The following is a 17,936-nucleotide window of genomic DNA, read 5'->3' as shown; positions in this document are numbered from 1 at the left end:
CCTGTTAAGTTTCCTCTCCTCCCTTTTTTTTTTTTTTTTTTTTTTTTTTATGTTGCCCAATCCAGACCAGTCCCTTGGGTCCCAAAGAGACATAAACATTGTTTTTTCATTTTTCTTTCCTGTGCCACTGTAAAGAGCTTCACGCCAATCAGTGTGACATGGTCTAATGCTGCTTCACAGATACAGGCAAAAATCACAATTGTCCCTAAATAAAAAGTCATGGAGATTCAATAAAGAACATTTCAGAAAATTTACCAAACATTACTGCTTGTTTAGTATTTAACAAGTACCTTTCTTGACACTTAAAATGGCTTTCCTCAACTCAAAGACAATAAAGGAAAAAGACGAAGAAAATTGGCTTGTATTGGAAGTAAATCTAGACCTAGTAGTTACCCATGGACAAAACCAGATTTCTGATCTGGTTAATTGGAAGAAATTTTAGGTGAAAAAAAGTAATTGTTCTTAAATGAAAACTATTCTGTGATTTCTTTAGTGATAAGGCCATCCATCTGGGGTAAGACAAATATTTCCAAATTTACCTTTCTGTATAAGGTGTACTAAAAGCTTTCTAAATGTTCCTGGGTTGTTGACAATTTTAATAGAGATCCAGGAAGATTTTCTCTGGGTTCTTTTAAAGGGCATCCCAAATATTCCCAAATGGATTTCTGCCATTGTAAAAACAATCCTACTGAATTCCAAACTCACCCAAAAACTGGACAAATAGGCTTAGTAATTAAGCCCTAAGGGTTGATAGTTCCCTACCCAATTCTAACCCGCTCCTTACTGTATAATTTCATCAGTAATAGAAACTCACATTTATATGGAATGCTGCAGTAAATTTACATATCAATCCTGTCAGCTGGGAGAGCAATACTGTTTCCTTCTTAAAGATAATAGACCTGAGGCTTATGGGGCTAAATGATGTGGTAAAAAAAACTCTCATCTCTCTCTTTAGAATGTGATACCAGTATGTGTTCTATTTCAGTTTAATCATTAATTTAAATTCATGTCTTCCATACTTGTTTATAAGAGTTGCTACTGAACTTGGCTAATTCATAAATTAGAATTGAAGGAAATGGACTAGATGACCTTAAAGGCCTCTTCCACAGCACAAAATTATGATCCCAATGTACTTTTGAATTAATCAAGAGCTGAATAAATGAGAAATGCAAACTGATAATTTTGTTTGTTTTTGTGAGAAAGATTTTTTCTCCTGACCAAAGGGAATTCTTGAGTATCTTGGCATTGAAGACTAAAGAAGATATCTTTCCTTTCCTTTTGTATCACATTCTCTAAAACAGGCAGCCTTTATTCGAGTGTCAAAATACTAAGTTATCAACTGCTAGAGGACAGAGTATTTAAATTTCTTGACACAAATCTATTATCAGTACTCATTTCTGGGCCTGTTTCCAAAAGGAAATGAATATTATCACATCCTTTGTAGGTATTCCCCTTGCCCCCTCCCTTGCCCCCACCCCCAGCTTATGGCTTTTAAAGATTAATCAGTCATTTGCAATGGAAGGAAGTGTGACCTTTCTTTGAACAAGATTTTCTTCTGCATTTTGAACTTTCATTTACAGCCTCCATAGGAAAACTATGAACATTTAAAAGCCCTCTGAGATACAAAAATTCCACCTGCCCCCACATCTTGATCTTTTTTATTTCCTGAGCAGTAAGCTTTTTCTTCAAATTGTCAGCAGCTTCAAAGTGTTAAAACCTAAAACTTGGCTCTCTTGTTTGATATGGCTGATTGTGAATTCCATTATGTTCACATGTTAGCTCAGGACTACTTGAAGCATGTTCAACAGATGCCACAACCGGGATCATGTCTACATAGGACATCTCAAACACTTCAAAAAGTTGCTTTCTCTGTCCAAGAAGAAGTTGAAAAGGATATGGAAACATTCTTGAGCACTTTGGACATTACTTCTGTAGATTCTGCCAGAAGAATTTTCAACAGTGTTATGGAAAAGGAATTTGAGGATGGCATCATCAACTGGGGACGGATTGTCACCATATTTGCTTTTGGGGGAATTCTCATTAAGAAACTTCTGAGACACAGAGCTCCACTGACTATGGACACTCATGAAGAAATTTCTCATTTTATTGCTGAGTTCATAATGAACAACATAGCAGAGTGGATAAGGCAAAATGGAGGATGGGTATGTTTTATAGAAATGTTTCTCAAAACTTTTAATTGGTAAAATAATGAGTTACTAATTAAACTTACTAATAGTTTAATCTACCTAATGATTCTATTTATTTAGCACAGTTTTTCCTAAATAGCCAATTTTACAAGTTTAGTTTTCAACTAAAATTTTGGTATGGTTTTATAGAATCACATTTTTGTAGTGCTAGAAGGGGACTGTATTAGCAAATGCAGAATATGTTTTATTTGTAATAATATATTTTTTTAAAAAAACTGATGCTTCAGTGATCTAAAAATAATTAACTGTCAGATGTACCCTAAGAATCAACTACTAATTTTTATTACATAGTGCTGGGAATAGGAAGGGCAAAAAGTAGATGTCAAGGGATGATGGGGTAGCTTGGGAATCCAGTGAAAAGATAAAAATCCCATAATTCCCAGGAAGAAAATAGGCAGAAGCATATAGATACTCAGCTATAAACTTGGGTGACATGTAGCTCATGCAAATAGGTTGGCTTGAAGAGATAAATCAGAAAGCTGGCAGAACCCAATAACCAGAAATCAGTATAGAAGGGAACTTTAGGGAAAAAATGATACAATGTGTCTTGTTTGGCTTCCTTGGAAAGGGTTTATAGATTGATGAATATGTTGGGCTTGCATCTGAAAGGTCAAGACTTGCTGAATATGTAAGGAACCGTCCCTACTTTAGGCAAGACATTATTAAATTAGGGTGGGTATTTTTTTATGGTTGTTCTGACTTTGTAGATTATAGAACATGGAGATATTTTAATTAGCAATTATTACTTGACTTGATACTTATACATTTTTGTAAATACACAGAGCTCAGGAATATTTTTTTCAATTTCCTTATTTTACAAAAAATTAAACTATATTCTCAAGTAATTAATAATCTTTAGTGATAAAAATGTATATATTACCCTGTCTGATGCAAAGTAAGCATGATGTGGAAGCCTAGCTATCAGTGAGATCCTTTTTTTTTTTTTTAAACAAACTTTTCAGACCTTGGCAAAATTATTGTTCATGTCATCATCTGTTATTATTCCTTCAAAGACTTAGTTAGACATGCCTGGAACTATGTTGGCTGCTATGCTGAACAAGAACTGATATGATTTTCACATCAATAAGTAATCTAATCCTACTACACTTTTTATTCTTTAATAAGAGTGCTATTATCTTTTTTGCTAATTGAGATATCTTCAATTATATTTAAAATTATACCTCATATAATACCTAATTTCTCTTCAAAATATCCCTGTGAAGTGGAAAGAGAAACAATATGATCTCCCAATTTAGTGTGGAAAAGAGAAATTAATTGACTCAGAATTTAATAATTAGTCAACCCAGAATAAAGAAATCTTTTGTCTTAGTTTGAGTTAGTTAATACATGTAATATGTTCAACCACGATGCTATGGAATTATAAGATTCTTTATGTTCTATTGTCACATAGAATTTACTTTTTTTTATTTTAAAAAAAAAAAATATATATATATATATATATATATATATATGTTTTATATATATAGAATCACAACTTGGATATATGTTAATCTCAGCTTGGGTATCCGGGCAAACAAAGGGTTTTTAAGTGAAGATTAACTCATCCCTTTCCTATTAAGGCAGTATCATTCCTTGGTAAGTCCCAATACAGTTACTCCATCAGGGTTGGGAGACAGGGTCCCTGAAGATGCAGATTTGGAGGGCTGCTATTCTTGGAAGTGAGAAGCAGGCAATGGTAAGGCAGACCTCTTGTGTCTACAGACCCAAGGTCAAGAACTTTTGCCCTCTTACAAAAGAGATTGGGTCAACTATTTACTATTTATGTGTTTATGATAATTTTAATGCTTTCCATATGATTAAAAACAAAGAATTCATTTTTTAAAACAGGAAAATGGCTTCGTAAAGAACTTTGAACCCAATATGGTATGGCCAAACTTCAGAGATATTTCAACAAAGATCTGGAATGTATTTTCCTTTCTGAAGTAATCCTTTTCAACTGAAAAGAATCAACTTGTATTGTGACACCTGCCTACTCTAAAACACCGGCTAACAAGAACTCTGGTCAAGATTTGCTTCTTATGGACATGACCAGTCCCTTGCAGGAACTGTGACAATTAAAAAAATCAGCCTTTTTATTAACAAACTGAGTATATGTCTATAAATTTGGATTCAATCTATTTTGCTTGGAGTAGAAGCTTTAAGTTCTGAGTTAGAGCAGCATAGCAAGATTCTAGTTCTGTGTCTTATCACTTCATTAATATGTTCATTTGATAGAAACACCCCAAACCTCAAATATAATTATCAATGAATGTATATATACTCTTTCTATATACTGTTGTACTGTGTTCTGATTTTCTTGAAAATAGAGCTGGTTACGTTATTTACAAATATCTTCAATGACTCTCTTAAGGATCCAAATAAAGTTCAACTCTTCTCCACAGAATTCAATACCCTACACACTCTGGTACTCCTCTCTTTCTAGTCTTGGCTCATATGATTCTTTTCTATGTATTTATTCTAACATCTAGTCAAATGTCTTCCAGCTAGGAGGCAAAGAAGTATAATGCTGGGCCTGAATTCAGGAAGAGCTGATTTAATTTTGTCATCATATACTTACTGGCTGAATGAAGTTGGGCAATTCACTTTACTGCTGTTTGCCTCAGTTTCTCCAAACATAAAATGGACATAATAATACCATCTACCTCCCAAGGCTGTACTGTGGATCAAATGAGATATTTATAAAACACTTAGCACCTGCTTGACATGGAGTAGGTGATTACTACATGCTTCCTTCCCTTGCTCCTACCTTCCTTGTTTTTGCTATTTTCTTGTTTCCTTTATTCAACTGCTAATTATCCTTTAACAGCCAATTCAAATGTCAACTTTATCATGAAGCATTTATGCTCTCTCAGATGTAATAACTTTATATATACTTTATATCCTCATCTATCTAATACAATGCTCTGATTTAAGTATAATTATGTAAAATTTAAATTAGCACTTAAATAATTGATACACTGAATTAATTTGATTGTTCACTTACTATAATACTTGAATATAACTACTTTATAAAATAAATTAATTTTATTGAGCCCTTGCTATATGCTTTTCTGTATGAACAAGCACTTGGTCCTAGCCTCAAGTTTTCCTTTTGGTTAGAAGCTTCAGGTAATGTTAAAATAGCTATCAGATTAACTCTGATTTGTGTATTTTTAGGCTGAAGCAGAGAGATATCTCACTCTAGATTTAAAATATTCAGTACAGACCAATTGAAGTCCATTTACTTTGTTTAAAAGAATCTCTTGAGTCCCTAATTTTCTTTAAAATATACTTGGGTTCCTGATTCTCTCAATTGTTAAAATTGTTTCAGTCATGTCTCACTCTTCATGACCCAATATATATATATATTTTGTCAGAGATACAGGAGTGGTTTGCCATTCCCTTTTCCAACTCATTTCACAAGAAAACTGAGGCAAACAAGGTTAAGTAACTTATCCAAGATCACATACCTAATAAATGCTTGAGACCATATTTGAACTCAGGAAGATGTCTTCTTGACTCCATGACAGGCATCCCATCTATTGTTCCACCAAGCTACTTGCCTCTCTTCTTAAAATTACTTTATATTGTTTTGCATGTAATTTTTATTTGCATGATTGTGTGCCTGTAGAACTAAAGCCTCTTGAAGATGTGGAAGTTTTGCTTTTTCTCTTGTCTCACTGAGCATACCTTAAACTTAGTAGGTCCTTAACAAATTTTTAATTTAAATTAGGAAGCTTTTCTTTTCACTCCAGGCACTCTGAATGTGTACATAAATAGTTCAAAAACTCAATATTAAGGATGCAATGCAAGCCTTATTCACTTTTGTAGAGTTTTCTAAATTTCTCCTAGTGATCAACCTTGTGGTGATGAGTCAGTCACCTTGAATTTAGCGAGATTGATCCTGGTACTCAATTCCACTTGGGACTTAGAGATTAGTTTCTTTTTAGAAGAGAATCATTGAGTAATGGAGTTAAAAGCCCTTTTAGGGGGTTATCTAATACAAATAAAGATAGTCCCTCCTACAACATTTCTTACATAGTCATTTAGCTTCTTTTTGTGAATGCCAGTGATGGAAATTTAATCTTTTACAGAAGCAGTTTGTCCCATTGTCAGATAGTTTTAAGAGTTAGAAAAAATTTTATTTTTTATTTTATGTTTAATTTTTATTTTATTAATTTTATAATTATATATATATTTTTGACAGTACATATGCATGGGTAATTTTATCCCTTGTATTCAATTTTCCAAATTTTCCCCTCCCTCCCTCCCTCTACTCCCTCCCCTAGATGATAGGCAATCCCATACATATTAAATGTGTTGCAGTATAACCTAGATACAATATATGTGTGTAAAACCAAATTTCTTGTTGCACAGAAAGAATTAGATTCTGAAGATATAAGTAACCTGGGTAGAAAGACAATAGTGCAAACATTTTACACTCAATTCCCAGTGTAACTGGATGTAGCTATTTCTGTCCATCATTGATCAACTGGAACTGAATTGGATCTTATTTATGTTGCAGATATCCACTTCAATCAGAATATGTCTTCATACAGTATCGTTGTTGAAATGTATAGTTGATCTCCTGGTTCTGCTCATTTCACTCAGCATCAGTTGATGTAAGTCTCTCCAAGCCTCTCTGTATTCATCCTGCTGTTCATTTCTTACAGAGCAATAATATTCCATAACATTCATATACCATAATTTACCCAACCATTCTCCAATTGATGGACATCCACTCAGTTTCCAGTTTCTAGCCACTACAAAAAGAGCTGCCAAAAAAAAAAAAAAAAAATTTTTTTTATATTGAGCTGAAATATATATACTTCCTTGAAGTTTCAATTTATTAGTGCAACATCTGGAACAATACAGATGAAGTCTATTTTCTCATTTTCAAGTTATAGGGTATATTGAGTGCTAAACTAAAGAATCAACAAGAAATAGGTCCACCAAAGTCTGTCTTTAACACTTAACTCATTATCTATATGACCATGAACTGTTCACAATCTCATTTTCTCATTTGGAAAACGAAATAATTATACTTCTCCAGTTCTGATCCATATCTTGCTACTGAACCTAAATGTTCCTGGAATAGAAGGTGAGGCTGAGGACTTTGCTAATTCTCCCTCATTTAAATCCAATTCACTTATATGTCATAATATTACCTTCCTGATATCATGGTCCTCTTTAAGAACTAAGAACCAACAACTTCACAGCATTTTATGGACATCAACTAAGATATGTACAAAATACTCTGTAAATCTTAAAATATACTTTATAACTGTCTATATGTTATTACAATACCTGTATACAAATATCACATTTAAATTCAGTTTTTAAAAATTCTTATTGTCTACTATGAGCAAAATAGCTAGGTATTGGAGATACATATAAAAACAAAACAAGATGTCAACACAACTCATTTGTCTTTTCTTCCTTAGGTTAAATATAATCATTTTAACTTCCTCATATAATATAAACTCCAGGTCATTCTTCATTGTGCTAATAGAACTATGACATCTTAAAACCTTGTGATGATCCTTGACCATCCCATTTTCCCCTTTCCTTCCCTTCAGTCAGTTACAGAAGCCTAATTGTTGCATAATAAAGCATTTGAATCAATCCTACCACTTCCCCTTTGTGATAATCTTCTAATTTGTCTGCTTTACATTCCATACTAATTCAATATAACCAACATTTTCTACATTTCTACTATGTGCATGGCCCTGTACTGGTTGCTTAGGAATACAAAGATTAGAATCAATGTCACTACCATCAAGAGCTTATGTTAGACTGGGAGATATACAACAAGTACAAACACAGATAACATAATTTGGGGAAGGAAAGAAACATTATCAACTGGAGGGTTCAGAGAAAGCTTCCTGTAAGAGGTGGGTGCCTGAGCTAAATCTTAGTGGTAAAAATTTGAGAGGCAGAGCTAAGAATGGAATGTATTCCAGTTTGAGATACATATATACATACACATACATATATACATAGACATGTGTGAACATATACATAAAGACATATGTATATGTAAGTATATGTATGAATTTGGGAGCCATGTACATAACTATTTGAATCTACAGTAGCTGATGAGGATTCTATAGGAATGATTATAGAAAGAAAAAAAAGTCTTGGCAGAAACCATTCAGCTGTAATGTAATACCCCTTTCTCATGTAGACATTTTATTTATTGAAAGGGGCAAATAAAGGACATTTGTGAAAAAGAAAGAAGCAGCTTATGGAGGAATATAAACTGTTTGGAGAGGACCTGGAAAGAAAAACCCAGCTCTTCAGTGCCTGGAGCCACAGTTTTGAGAGAAATCTCATTCATTATTTCCCAGAAGTTAACTTACATATAACTGTTTTTAGAACTTGGGAATTTATTGCTGGGAAATTCTGAATCAACTGTTCTGAAAGAACTGTTTGGGGACCATTGACTAATTGTATGATTGTTATATGACAAATTTAGATTTTCAGTTTTTCAAACTAATATAGAAATGGGTCAAACACATGAATAGGCACTGATTTGAGACAGGAGAGACAAATATGCCAGCAATTTAAAAATTAAAGCTGAGACATCAGAAGCTAGGAGAAGCAATGCCGTCAGAAATTGCTACTATGTCAAGCTAACCTGAGATGGCAATGTTCTGCAGTTGAAACTGGGAGCTGAATTGACTGGAGAAAAGATCTGCTTGAAGCTGGAGAAAACAAAATCCTCTGATGTAAAGTTAAATAGGAAAATGATGTCTTGTTCTCTGGTACTACCTTTAGTTTTAGAGAGGGGACACCAAAAAGAGCTTATCACTGTTTCACAGTGGCCAGAAAGTAGTAGTGAAACAATTTTATCTAAAAGGAAAGTAGAGGCCCAGTGGTGGAATATTTCCATTATCTAACAGGTAAAGCAAAGTTCAGATTGTTCCCAAGACTAAAGACATAAAAGCCTACCATCCAGAGTGGCTAGTTGCTATGGTTTTTGCTTTTTCTAAGTTTGTGCCTACTGTTTCCCAAAGACATTTCTGTATTGGTGGGAAAATGTGACTCAAGTTTATAGATTTATAGGTTACATTTATAAATTCTGTATTGGTGGAATAATGTGTCCTAAGTATCATGGCATGATTATTACTATTTTGTCTTCTACTAGTAAATGTATTATGATTATGATTAAGAGTGAATGGTGGCCAATTTGTTTAAATAGTAAGCACACTGGTTGGTGAACTGTGAATAGCAGACATATGTATCCATTGCAGGATTGTTCTTAGGCCTTGAAAGTAAGCTGTACCAATATGGTCACAACATTTGTTAAACATTTGATTGATTCTGTTTTCATTTAGTTCAGCTTTTATTCAACTCCCAGCTGAATATCTAACATTTCTGGGCTACTACAATGAGAGGTCAAGGGCCTTGTAAAAGGTCCCACAGCTAGTATATGCCAGAAGTAAAACAATTAGGTTTTACTCTTTCTAAGGTCAACTCTTTTCACTACAACATGCTATCATGACCATAACAGAAAATTACCGAATATAAAGGAAGGTTATTTATTTTAGGAATAACAAATATGAGAATTTAGAGAAAACCAGGAAGATTTAAAATTATACACAATAAAATAAACAGAACCATATGCACGATGACAAAGTACAATAAAGAATAATACAAAACTGAATGTTGCATAATTATAATGTTCAATTTGGGACCCAGGGAAAGGATCAGAAAATTCTCTCTGAAAAAGTGTGTGTGTGTCCAAGGATAAGAAATATTTTATAAACTGTCATATATGGTTGATGTATTGTTTCATTTTGCTAAATATTTTAAAAAATCTTTGTTACAAGGGACAAAGTCAAAGTTTTTTTAGTCCCATGGCCTCACACTTATGTTCATTATCATCACTCTTGTTCATTACTGAGGTCAAAAGCAGCTAGAATTCAACCCCAGCTCTGTTGATTATGCCCCCATATAGGTTTCTAGGCACTCCACCACTTAGCTGGCTCTCCTCCCAATGGGTTTCTTAAATTCTTTTGAGTTTTTTAATGTGGATCCCAGGGCTTCTTGGCCTCTCATCTTTGGATTCAATTATTATCTCTATGCAGATGTCTGTCAAACTGATCTATCCAGACCTTTATGTCACTTACAATTGTCATATCCAGTCCCATAGCACCAATCATCTATTGGATAGCTCATCTAGATATCTCATTCATCTCAATCTCATCCCAATTTCCAAAATGAAATTCATTCCCCTCTCCCCCCAACCTGAGCCATATTTCCAACTTCCTTATTGGTCTCTCCTCCAACCTTCCTATCTAAACAGTTGCCAATCAATCTTTCTGATATTTCTTCTCATATCACTGCTATTGTAATTCCAGCACAGTGCTTTTCATCTTGATTAATTACTTCCTACCTGGTCCTCCCTCAAATCTCTATATGGCTGTCAAATAAAAATTGCTATGGAATATATCTTGTCATGTGACTCAAGAAACAAGAAACTTCAGTGCTCTTTAGGGGAAAATGCGAACTCCTCTGGCATTTAAATCACATCATGGTTTAGTTACATTCAAGTAATACTTATATTCCATCTCCTGTCTTGGTGATTTTTGTATAGGTTTTTCCAAACCTATCTTCTTCCAAGGGTCAGCTCTGGTGCTATTTACTAAGCAGCATTTCTTGATTAACTTAGTTATTACTCTTTTCTCCCCATCCCCAATTGTTAGGTTCTTACTAAGTGCTAATGAGATAATGAGATATTAGGTTTTTCCTGTCATCTTAGCCAATCTGAAAGGTATAAAGTGGTGCTTCAGTGTTATCTTTAGTTTGCATTTCTCTAATCAATAGTGATTTAGAACATTTTTATTATGACTAAAAATGACTTTAATTTCTTTATCTGAAAATAATTCATATCCTCCAAGCATTTTATCAATTGGAGAATGGCTTATTACATATATTTTATATTGACCTAATTGGGTGCCGGTTGTTTACTATCACTATTTTACTTTTATTTATCTCTAGCATTCAGCATGGAGTCCGGTACATAGAAGGCACTTAAAGGCTTGCTGAATTAGTCTTCTCATCTATAAGGTTATACAAACTCATACTATAATCCTTATAGGATTGTTCTGGAAAAAGCACTTTATAGAACACCTCAAATTAAATATAATGGGAAAAGTGTCCTTACAGTTCTACATAAACTGATGTCATTATACTTGATTCTAATGACAAGCAAAGCTTGAGAGGTGGTGAGAGGTAAATGGCCTCTCCTTTTAGAGGAAAAATGATTAATCCAAGTTCACGTAGTTCAATGACTGTGCTTGTAGCATCGTGCATCTCTCTCTCTTTTTTTTTTTTATATTTTATTAATTTTATAATTATAACATTTTTTGACAGTACATATGCATAGGTAATTTTTTACAACATTATCCCTTGTACTCCCTTCTGTTCCGAATTTTCCCCCTCCTTCCCTCCAGGCCCTCCCCTAGATGGCAGGCATTCCCATACATATTAAATATCTTATAGTATATCCTAGGTACAATATATATGTGCAGAACCGAATTTTTTTTTTTTTTTTTAATTTGTTGTTGTTGTTGTTGCACAGGAAGAATTGGATTCGGAAGGTAAAAAATAACCTGGGGATAAAAACAAAAAATGCTCACAGTTTACACTCACTTCCCAGTGTTCCTTCTCTGGGTGTAGTTGTTTCTGTCCATCATTGATCAATTGGAAGTGAGTTGGATCTTCCTTATGTTGAAGATATCCACTTCCATTAGAATACATCCTCATGCAGTATTGTTGTTGAAGTGTATAATGATCTCCTGGTCCTGCTCATTTCATTCAGCATCACTTTATGTAAGTCTCTCCAGGCTTCTCTGAAATCATCCTGTTGATCATTTCTTACAGAGCAATAATATTTCATAACATTCATACACCATAATTTACCCAACCATTCTCCAATTGATGGACATCCATTCATTTTCCAGTTTCTAGCCACTACAAAAAGGGCTGCCACAAACATTTTGGCACATACAGGTCCCTTTCCCCTGCTCAGTATTTCTTTGGGATATAAGCCCAGTAGCAGCACTGCTGGATCAAAGGGTATGCACAGTTTGATAACTTTTTGAGCATAGTTCCAGATTGCTCTCCAGAATGGCCGGATTCTTTCACAACTCCACCAACAATGTATCAGTGTCCCAGTTTCCCCACATCCCCTCTAACATTCATCATTATCTTTTCCTGTCATCTTAGCCAATCTGACAGGTGTGTAGTGGTATCTCAGAGTTGTCTTAATTTGCATTTCTCTGATCAGTAGTGATTTGGAACACTCTTTCATATGAGTGGATATTATTTCAATTTCATCATCTGAAAATTGTCTGTTCATATCCTTTGACCATTTATCAATGGGAGAATGGCTTGCATCGCCTGTATCTCAACACCCGGTGCAATGCTTACCTATTTACCGAATTTCTCACTATATCTAACCATTCTAGAAAAAAGGAACATTCTGACCTTGCCCAGGAAAGTTTTATTCTCCTTATCACTACAGTGGGAGGGAAGACAAGAACACGTGGGAGGACAGGCTAGTTAATTTCCAAGTAACACTGTACCCAGACTATTCATTAGGGGAGTACGTGCTACCCCGCAGAATTCACCGAGGCTCACAGGGAGCCTTGATATTTACAACTTAAATTAGAACTAGTGTGGTGATAAGAATACTAGACCCGCATTCCAGTGCTGCGTGGTCTTGGGCAAGTCCCGTAACCGCTTGGACTGCGAAGGTCCCTGCCAGCTCTGAGTCCCATGCCCAGTGCTTCCACTTCACCCTTCCAGCCGAGCTCGTCTAAACCTGGGACTAGTACCCGCTACTACATTAAGTGTCCCCCAGGTTTCCCGCGGCGCACGGGGGGGAGGGGGGAAGAGGGGCGGGGCCTGCTGAGGGGAGGTCGTTTCCGAGGTCAGCCTCAGGTCTCCCTCTCCCCGCGTCAGGTTGGTGGCTCGGCGGGGCGGGCCTGGTCTGCGCTCCAACATGGCGGCTGCGGCGGCTCTAAATGGATTTAAGCGCAACTTGCGGGCCGAGATGAAGCAGCGGCTGCGGGCGCTGAGCGCCGAGGAACGGCTCCGTCAGTCCCGTCTGCTGACAGAGAAGGTGCGCGGGGTAAAGCGAGAGCGCGGGCTTAAGAGGGTAGAACAACCTGGCCAGACTCCACTTCAGACGCCGCTTAGGCGCGGGCGCGCGCGCGTAATTACGCCTTCAGGGACGCGACACTATCCCCTCCCCTTTCGCGTTTAGCGTGCGCCCCTCGCTTTTCTGCGCGTATCCTTCCCCAGAGATTTAAAGGGCTCTTTGATTCCCCCATTGCCCGTACAGATAAGGAAACTGACCAAAGTGAAACTGACCGGTGGGGAGGGAAGCGGGAGCGTCTATCCTCCAGCTTTGGGCGCATTTAGGGTTCAAGGATTCTTTCCTCCGTCATTCCTCCTTCCCTAAATGCAACAGTTCCAAGTCATACTTCAGTCCATTTTTTAAACCCATCTGGCACAGCGCGGAACACCAAGAAGAGGTTAAAAACAGAGAAGTCCCCAAGTCTCTTTTGAAGTTGAAGTTGTGGAGTGGGCGGGGCGGCAGTGATAGGACTGTTCAGATACTGTTCCGAACTAACGCCGCAGCGTGAATGTGCACGTGCATTTATGGAAGACCTCTGCCGGGAATCCAAATAGATGGTTTTACCCTCAGAGTTTCTTGCCTCCTAGGCTACAAAACTCCGAGCAGAGATTCTTACCTTCTTTTCTGTCCAGCGCTATTTCTCGGGTGTCCTGTTCACTCTCCCCTCAACTCAGGAGCGTAATAAACGTTTGTGTAAATGAATGAGTGATTACACTGTATTAAAACGTACTTTGTGTCATGGCTCCGCACAAATATCCATTTTAAAAACGGGCCATTTTTGGGAAAAGAATGAAGACATAGGACAAGTCCCATGTTTTAAGTCATCCGAACGGCAGGATAACAGTGTGCTGGATTTGGAGGCCGGAAGGATGGGATTGCTCTGATAGCAGATGAGTTACCTGGGCAAGTCAGTGCGCCTAGTCCAGCCTCCTCGGCAAAAGGACGCCGGAGGAGGAATAAATGGTGTCCCAGGGCCTCAAACTCAAAGTCTGTAGTTCTATGGCAACTCAGTTATAGCGCGTGTCAGGTAATTCCTGCGGTCCTGAAATAAAAGTCCTTGATGTTTGAATGACGCGGGCAGCGAATGGTAAAAGAAGGCACTGGGAAGGAAGATCACTTTCCTCTGGGGTAACTAGGAACGCTTTCACCGAGTGAGTGAAATTTGATCCGTGCCCTGAAGGATTGGATTTTCCTGGGTATAGATAGGGGAGAAATACGGACTAAACGAAATGGACTGCTGACTGGATCGGGAGTCGTAGGCCTAGGACCTAGTTATATATGCTGGAGAAGGAAATGGCAAATCTTTCCCAAGACATTTCCACATGGGGTCACTGAGAGTCAGATATAAGTGAACAACAAACAACAGCTCTAAGGACTGAGCTTCTGCCGTCTAGGCTCTGAGTGAATCAGTCTACCTCTATTGGCCTGAATTTCCTCATTTGTAAAATGAGAATGTTTGCACTCTCTTTACAGGTGTGCACAGAAAACACCTTATAAATTTTGAATTATATATAAATGAGAGATTACGTAGGCACATTTTTAATACACTTGTGTACTTCTAAAGAGTTGGCTGGAGCACTGGAAAGCTAAATGTCTCACTCAGCTTCAGATCTTTGTTGTCAGACTATTTTAAATCTAGACTTTCCTGATTCCAAGGTCAGACTTCCCTAAAGTTATAAATACCATTAATATGCTGATTTAAATTAGTGGAGGGAGTTTTTACATTGGTGCTTCCCCTAAAGATATGCTCCAATAATATTTTAAAACTTCAAAGTGAGTGACGCCTTCATAAATTCATATTGCAGCCATTCTGTAATTCAGAAGAATGTCCTGTGGTTCGTAATCATTTTTACAAGATGATAGGAAAATATATTTCTTATCTCATTAAGTATATTCTTCCATTACCCTATTTTAAGCCATAGCCAGAAATTCAAATTTTATTCTCTGTTTTTCTTTTTTCGAGGCTGGGATTAAGTGACTTGCCCAGGGTCACACAGCTAGGAAGTGTTAAGTGTCTGAGACTAGATTTGAACTCAGATCTTCCTGAATTCAAGGCTGGTGCTCTATCCACTGCTGCCCCTCAAATCTTATTCTCAAGAACCTTCTTAATTAGCCTCTCTTCTAAAGGCCTACTTCAGTAAACAACTTAATGGGAATACCTTTTTCTTTCTTTTTTTTTTTTTTGGTTAAGAGATTTCAATTTTTTCAATGGGGTTTATGCTACCTAGTAATATGTCCTAGGTATTTACTGTTAGTGTTGTTTGTCCCCTTATGAATCAATAGGAGGAAGTTGTGATCATTAGGTTTGACATAAGTACATACCCTAGGCAGCTAGATCATGCAGTAGAGAGCCTGGAATGAGGAAGACCAGAGATAAAATTCAGCTTCAGATATTTAGCTGTGGGTTCCTGGACTGCTGTTTGATTCAGCTTCTTTAGTTGTAAAAAGGGGATAAGTACTATTATTACCTAAGGTACAGGTGAAGATCAAATGAAGTAATCTACTTTGTAAAGCACTTTAAGCATAGTAAATGGCATGTTGTACATACTTAATAAAAACTTGTTTCCTTCTTCCCTCCCTTCATTCTTTTTTTCCTCTTCCTTTCTCCCTCTATTCATTCTTCCTTGGACTTTTGGTTTGGTTCATTGTATTTCAGACTTCTGAGTCAATATTCATTTATTTATTTTAGCAAATTTCTTGCCTTTTCTTACAATCTAATAACAGTTTGTTTAGCTAACTTTGATTAGAAATTACTAAATTTTTGTGTCTAGCCCAAATGAAGGTGGTTATTGCCCTAACTTCTTTTCTGTGAATCTCAATTACAAAGTCAATTATTAAACTTTTTTGTAACTCTTCATACATTTATCCTCCACCATACTTTTTTTTTTTTTTTAAATAAATTTCAGATACAGCTTCTGGTATTACTTTTTTTGGCTTACCATTTTAGTATTCATTATTTTAAACCCATTACAAATACCACCATTTTCTTGAAACCATTCATGATTTCTCTCATTGTTAACAATCTTCTTTCTCAGACTTCACTTAGCACTTTGTTTTATATTTTCTAGAACTCTTAACATGCCATATTATATATTATTATTATTCCCTTACTATTTTGTAATGCTCATGTGAGTTTTTTATCTACATAGTATACCTCCATTGATGCTTATGATGCTCTTTTTATACTTTATGTCCCCCTCCTACTCTATGTTACAGTAATAGTAGCCATATATAGTGGCATATATAACTTCCTTGAACAAGACATTGTCTCCTGGCATTGCATTTTTACTTGCTGATCACCGTGCTTGAAATTTTCTCTCTTCTCATGTCTACCTCCTAGTTTCTTTCAAATGTCAGCCAAAATTCTACCTTCTGCAAAAAGCCTTTCCTGATCCCTCTTAATTCTGGTGTCATCCCTCTTGATAATTTCCAATTTATTTCCTTTAGCATGTCTATACACAGTTTGTGTATTATCTCTCCCATTAGATTTCTTTTTGAGAGCAAGGATTTGGCTCTGCCTTTCTTTGTATCCCCAGTGCTTAGCACAGTGCCTGGCATGTAGTAGGCATTTAATAAATGCAAATTCACTGAATTTTTTAAAAATTTTTAATTTAAAATTTTAAAATAATAACAATGATATAAAACTTGCCTCTCAAGTTCACTACCTAGGACATGAGAGTGGAATGACTAAGTAAATGTTAACTGTTTTTCTTTTTAAACATGATTTACCTGGAGAGAGTCTTATAATATTTTGGAATTTCCCCCAGTAGGACTAAAAACTTCACTTTATTCTGTTTTTTTAAAACTTTTACATTAGGATATGTATATTGACAGCAACACAGAAAATAAAACTGCCACGTTCAAGATGTCCTTTGGGAATTTACGTAATATAAGGTAGTTTTTTTTTTTTTAAATAATATATACAGGAGCAGCTAGGTGGCACAGTGGATAGAGCACCAGCCCTGAATTCAGGAGGATCCGAGTTCACATCTGGTCTCAGACACTTAACACTTCCTAGCTGTGTGACCCTGGGCAAGTCACTTAACCCCAGCCTCAAAAAAAAAAAAAAAAAATATATATATATATATATATACACACACACACATACATACACACACACACACACACACACACACAGAACCAAATATAGATTGACTATAAGTAATTATCACTAGAAGTGATTTTAGTGTGTAATTACAGGGCTTTATCATGCCCTGGAGATGCTCAGAGTTCTTGAAGGCTGTGCTAGCAAATCACAAGCTCAGGTAGTGCCTACTAAGCTAAAAAGGTTTTGTCCCAGGGAAACACTCTGAGTGCTTTATCCAGTTCAGAGAAATCTTTCACTTGCTTGACTTATAGGATGATGAATTTTGCACAACTCGGGAAGATTGCCTAAATGTCACAAGTTTTATAATTCGCATGTGTGAAAGGATGACTCACAACATCGAAATCATGGAGGCTGGATGTGTTGAGCATGGCATGTAGTAACCATGAAATTTGGTTTCTGCTTAGAAGATATTTCTCAGTGTTCTGTTAACTGTAAAAACGCAGCTTCTGGAGAATTTATGAACAATAAT

The 17,936-nt window shown here is 36.2% G+C and overlaps 2 protein-coding genes across 4 annotated transcripts in view; both read left to right on the top strand.

Annotated features, from left to right (window-relative positions):
* MTHFS (methenyltetrahydrofolate synthetase) overlaps nt 1-17,936 on the top strand; it is a 194,026-nt gene that overhangs the window by 93,712 nt on the left and 82,378 nt on the right. Inside the window, exon 1 of one of the 2 annotated variants that reach the window (XM_074295235.1) lies at nt 13,146-13,341. The exons of the other annotated variant lie outside the window; for it this stretch is intronic. Coding sequence (XP_074151336.1) covers nt 13,222-13,341 — 120 coding nt within the window. The 5' untranslated portion in view covers nt 13,146-13,221. Of the gene's footprint in view, nt 1-13,145; nt 13,342-17,936 lie in introns of those variants that run through there. 2 annotated transcript variants of the gene reach the window in all.
* Nucleotides 1,505-6,828, top strand: BCL2A1 (BCL2 related protein A1). 2 transcript variants are annotated; one of them, XM_074295238.1, is made up of 2 exons: nt 1,505-2,162; nt 6,733-6,828. In XM_074295238.1, the coding sequence occupies exons 1-2, from the start codon at nt 1,743-1,745 to the stop codon at nt 6,826-6,828; spliced, it is 516 nt and encodes a 171-aa protein (XP_074151339.1). In that variant the 5' UTR covers nt 1,505-1,742. The 2 variants fall into 2 exon arrangements, with proteins under 2 accessions (XP_074151339.1, XP_074151338.1); XM_074295237.1 differs by lacking the exon at nt 6,733-6,828 and adding an exon at nt 4,056-5,259 and having other exon boundaries at nt 1,512-2,162.

Source organism: Sminthopsis crassicaudata, chromosome 2, assembly GCF_048593235.1.
Source record: "Sminthopsis crassicaudata isolate SCR6 chromosome 2, ASM4859323v1, whole genome shotgun sequence".
NCBI classification, from domain to species: domain Eukaryota; kingdom Metazoa; phylum Chordata; class Mammalia; order Dasyuromorphia; family Dasyuridae; genus Sminthopsis; species Sminthopsis crassicaudata.
The sequence above is the reverse complement of the archived record's forward strand: the minus strand, read 5'-3'. Positions and strand labels throughout refer to the sequence as shown.

Coding starts and splice junctions, on each gene's coding strand:
- BCL2A1 (XM_074295237.1), top strand. CDS start 1,743: ATGGCTGATTGTGAATTCCATTATGTTCACATGTTAGCTCAGGACTAC. Junction 2,163..4,055: donor TAAGGCAAAATGGAGGATGG/GTATGTTTTATA, acceptor TTTTTAAAACAG/GAAAATGGCTTCGTAAAGAA.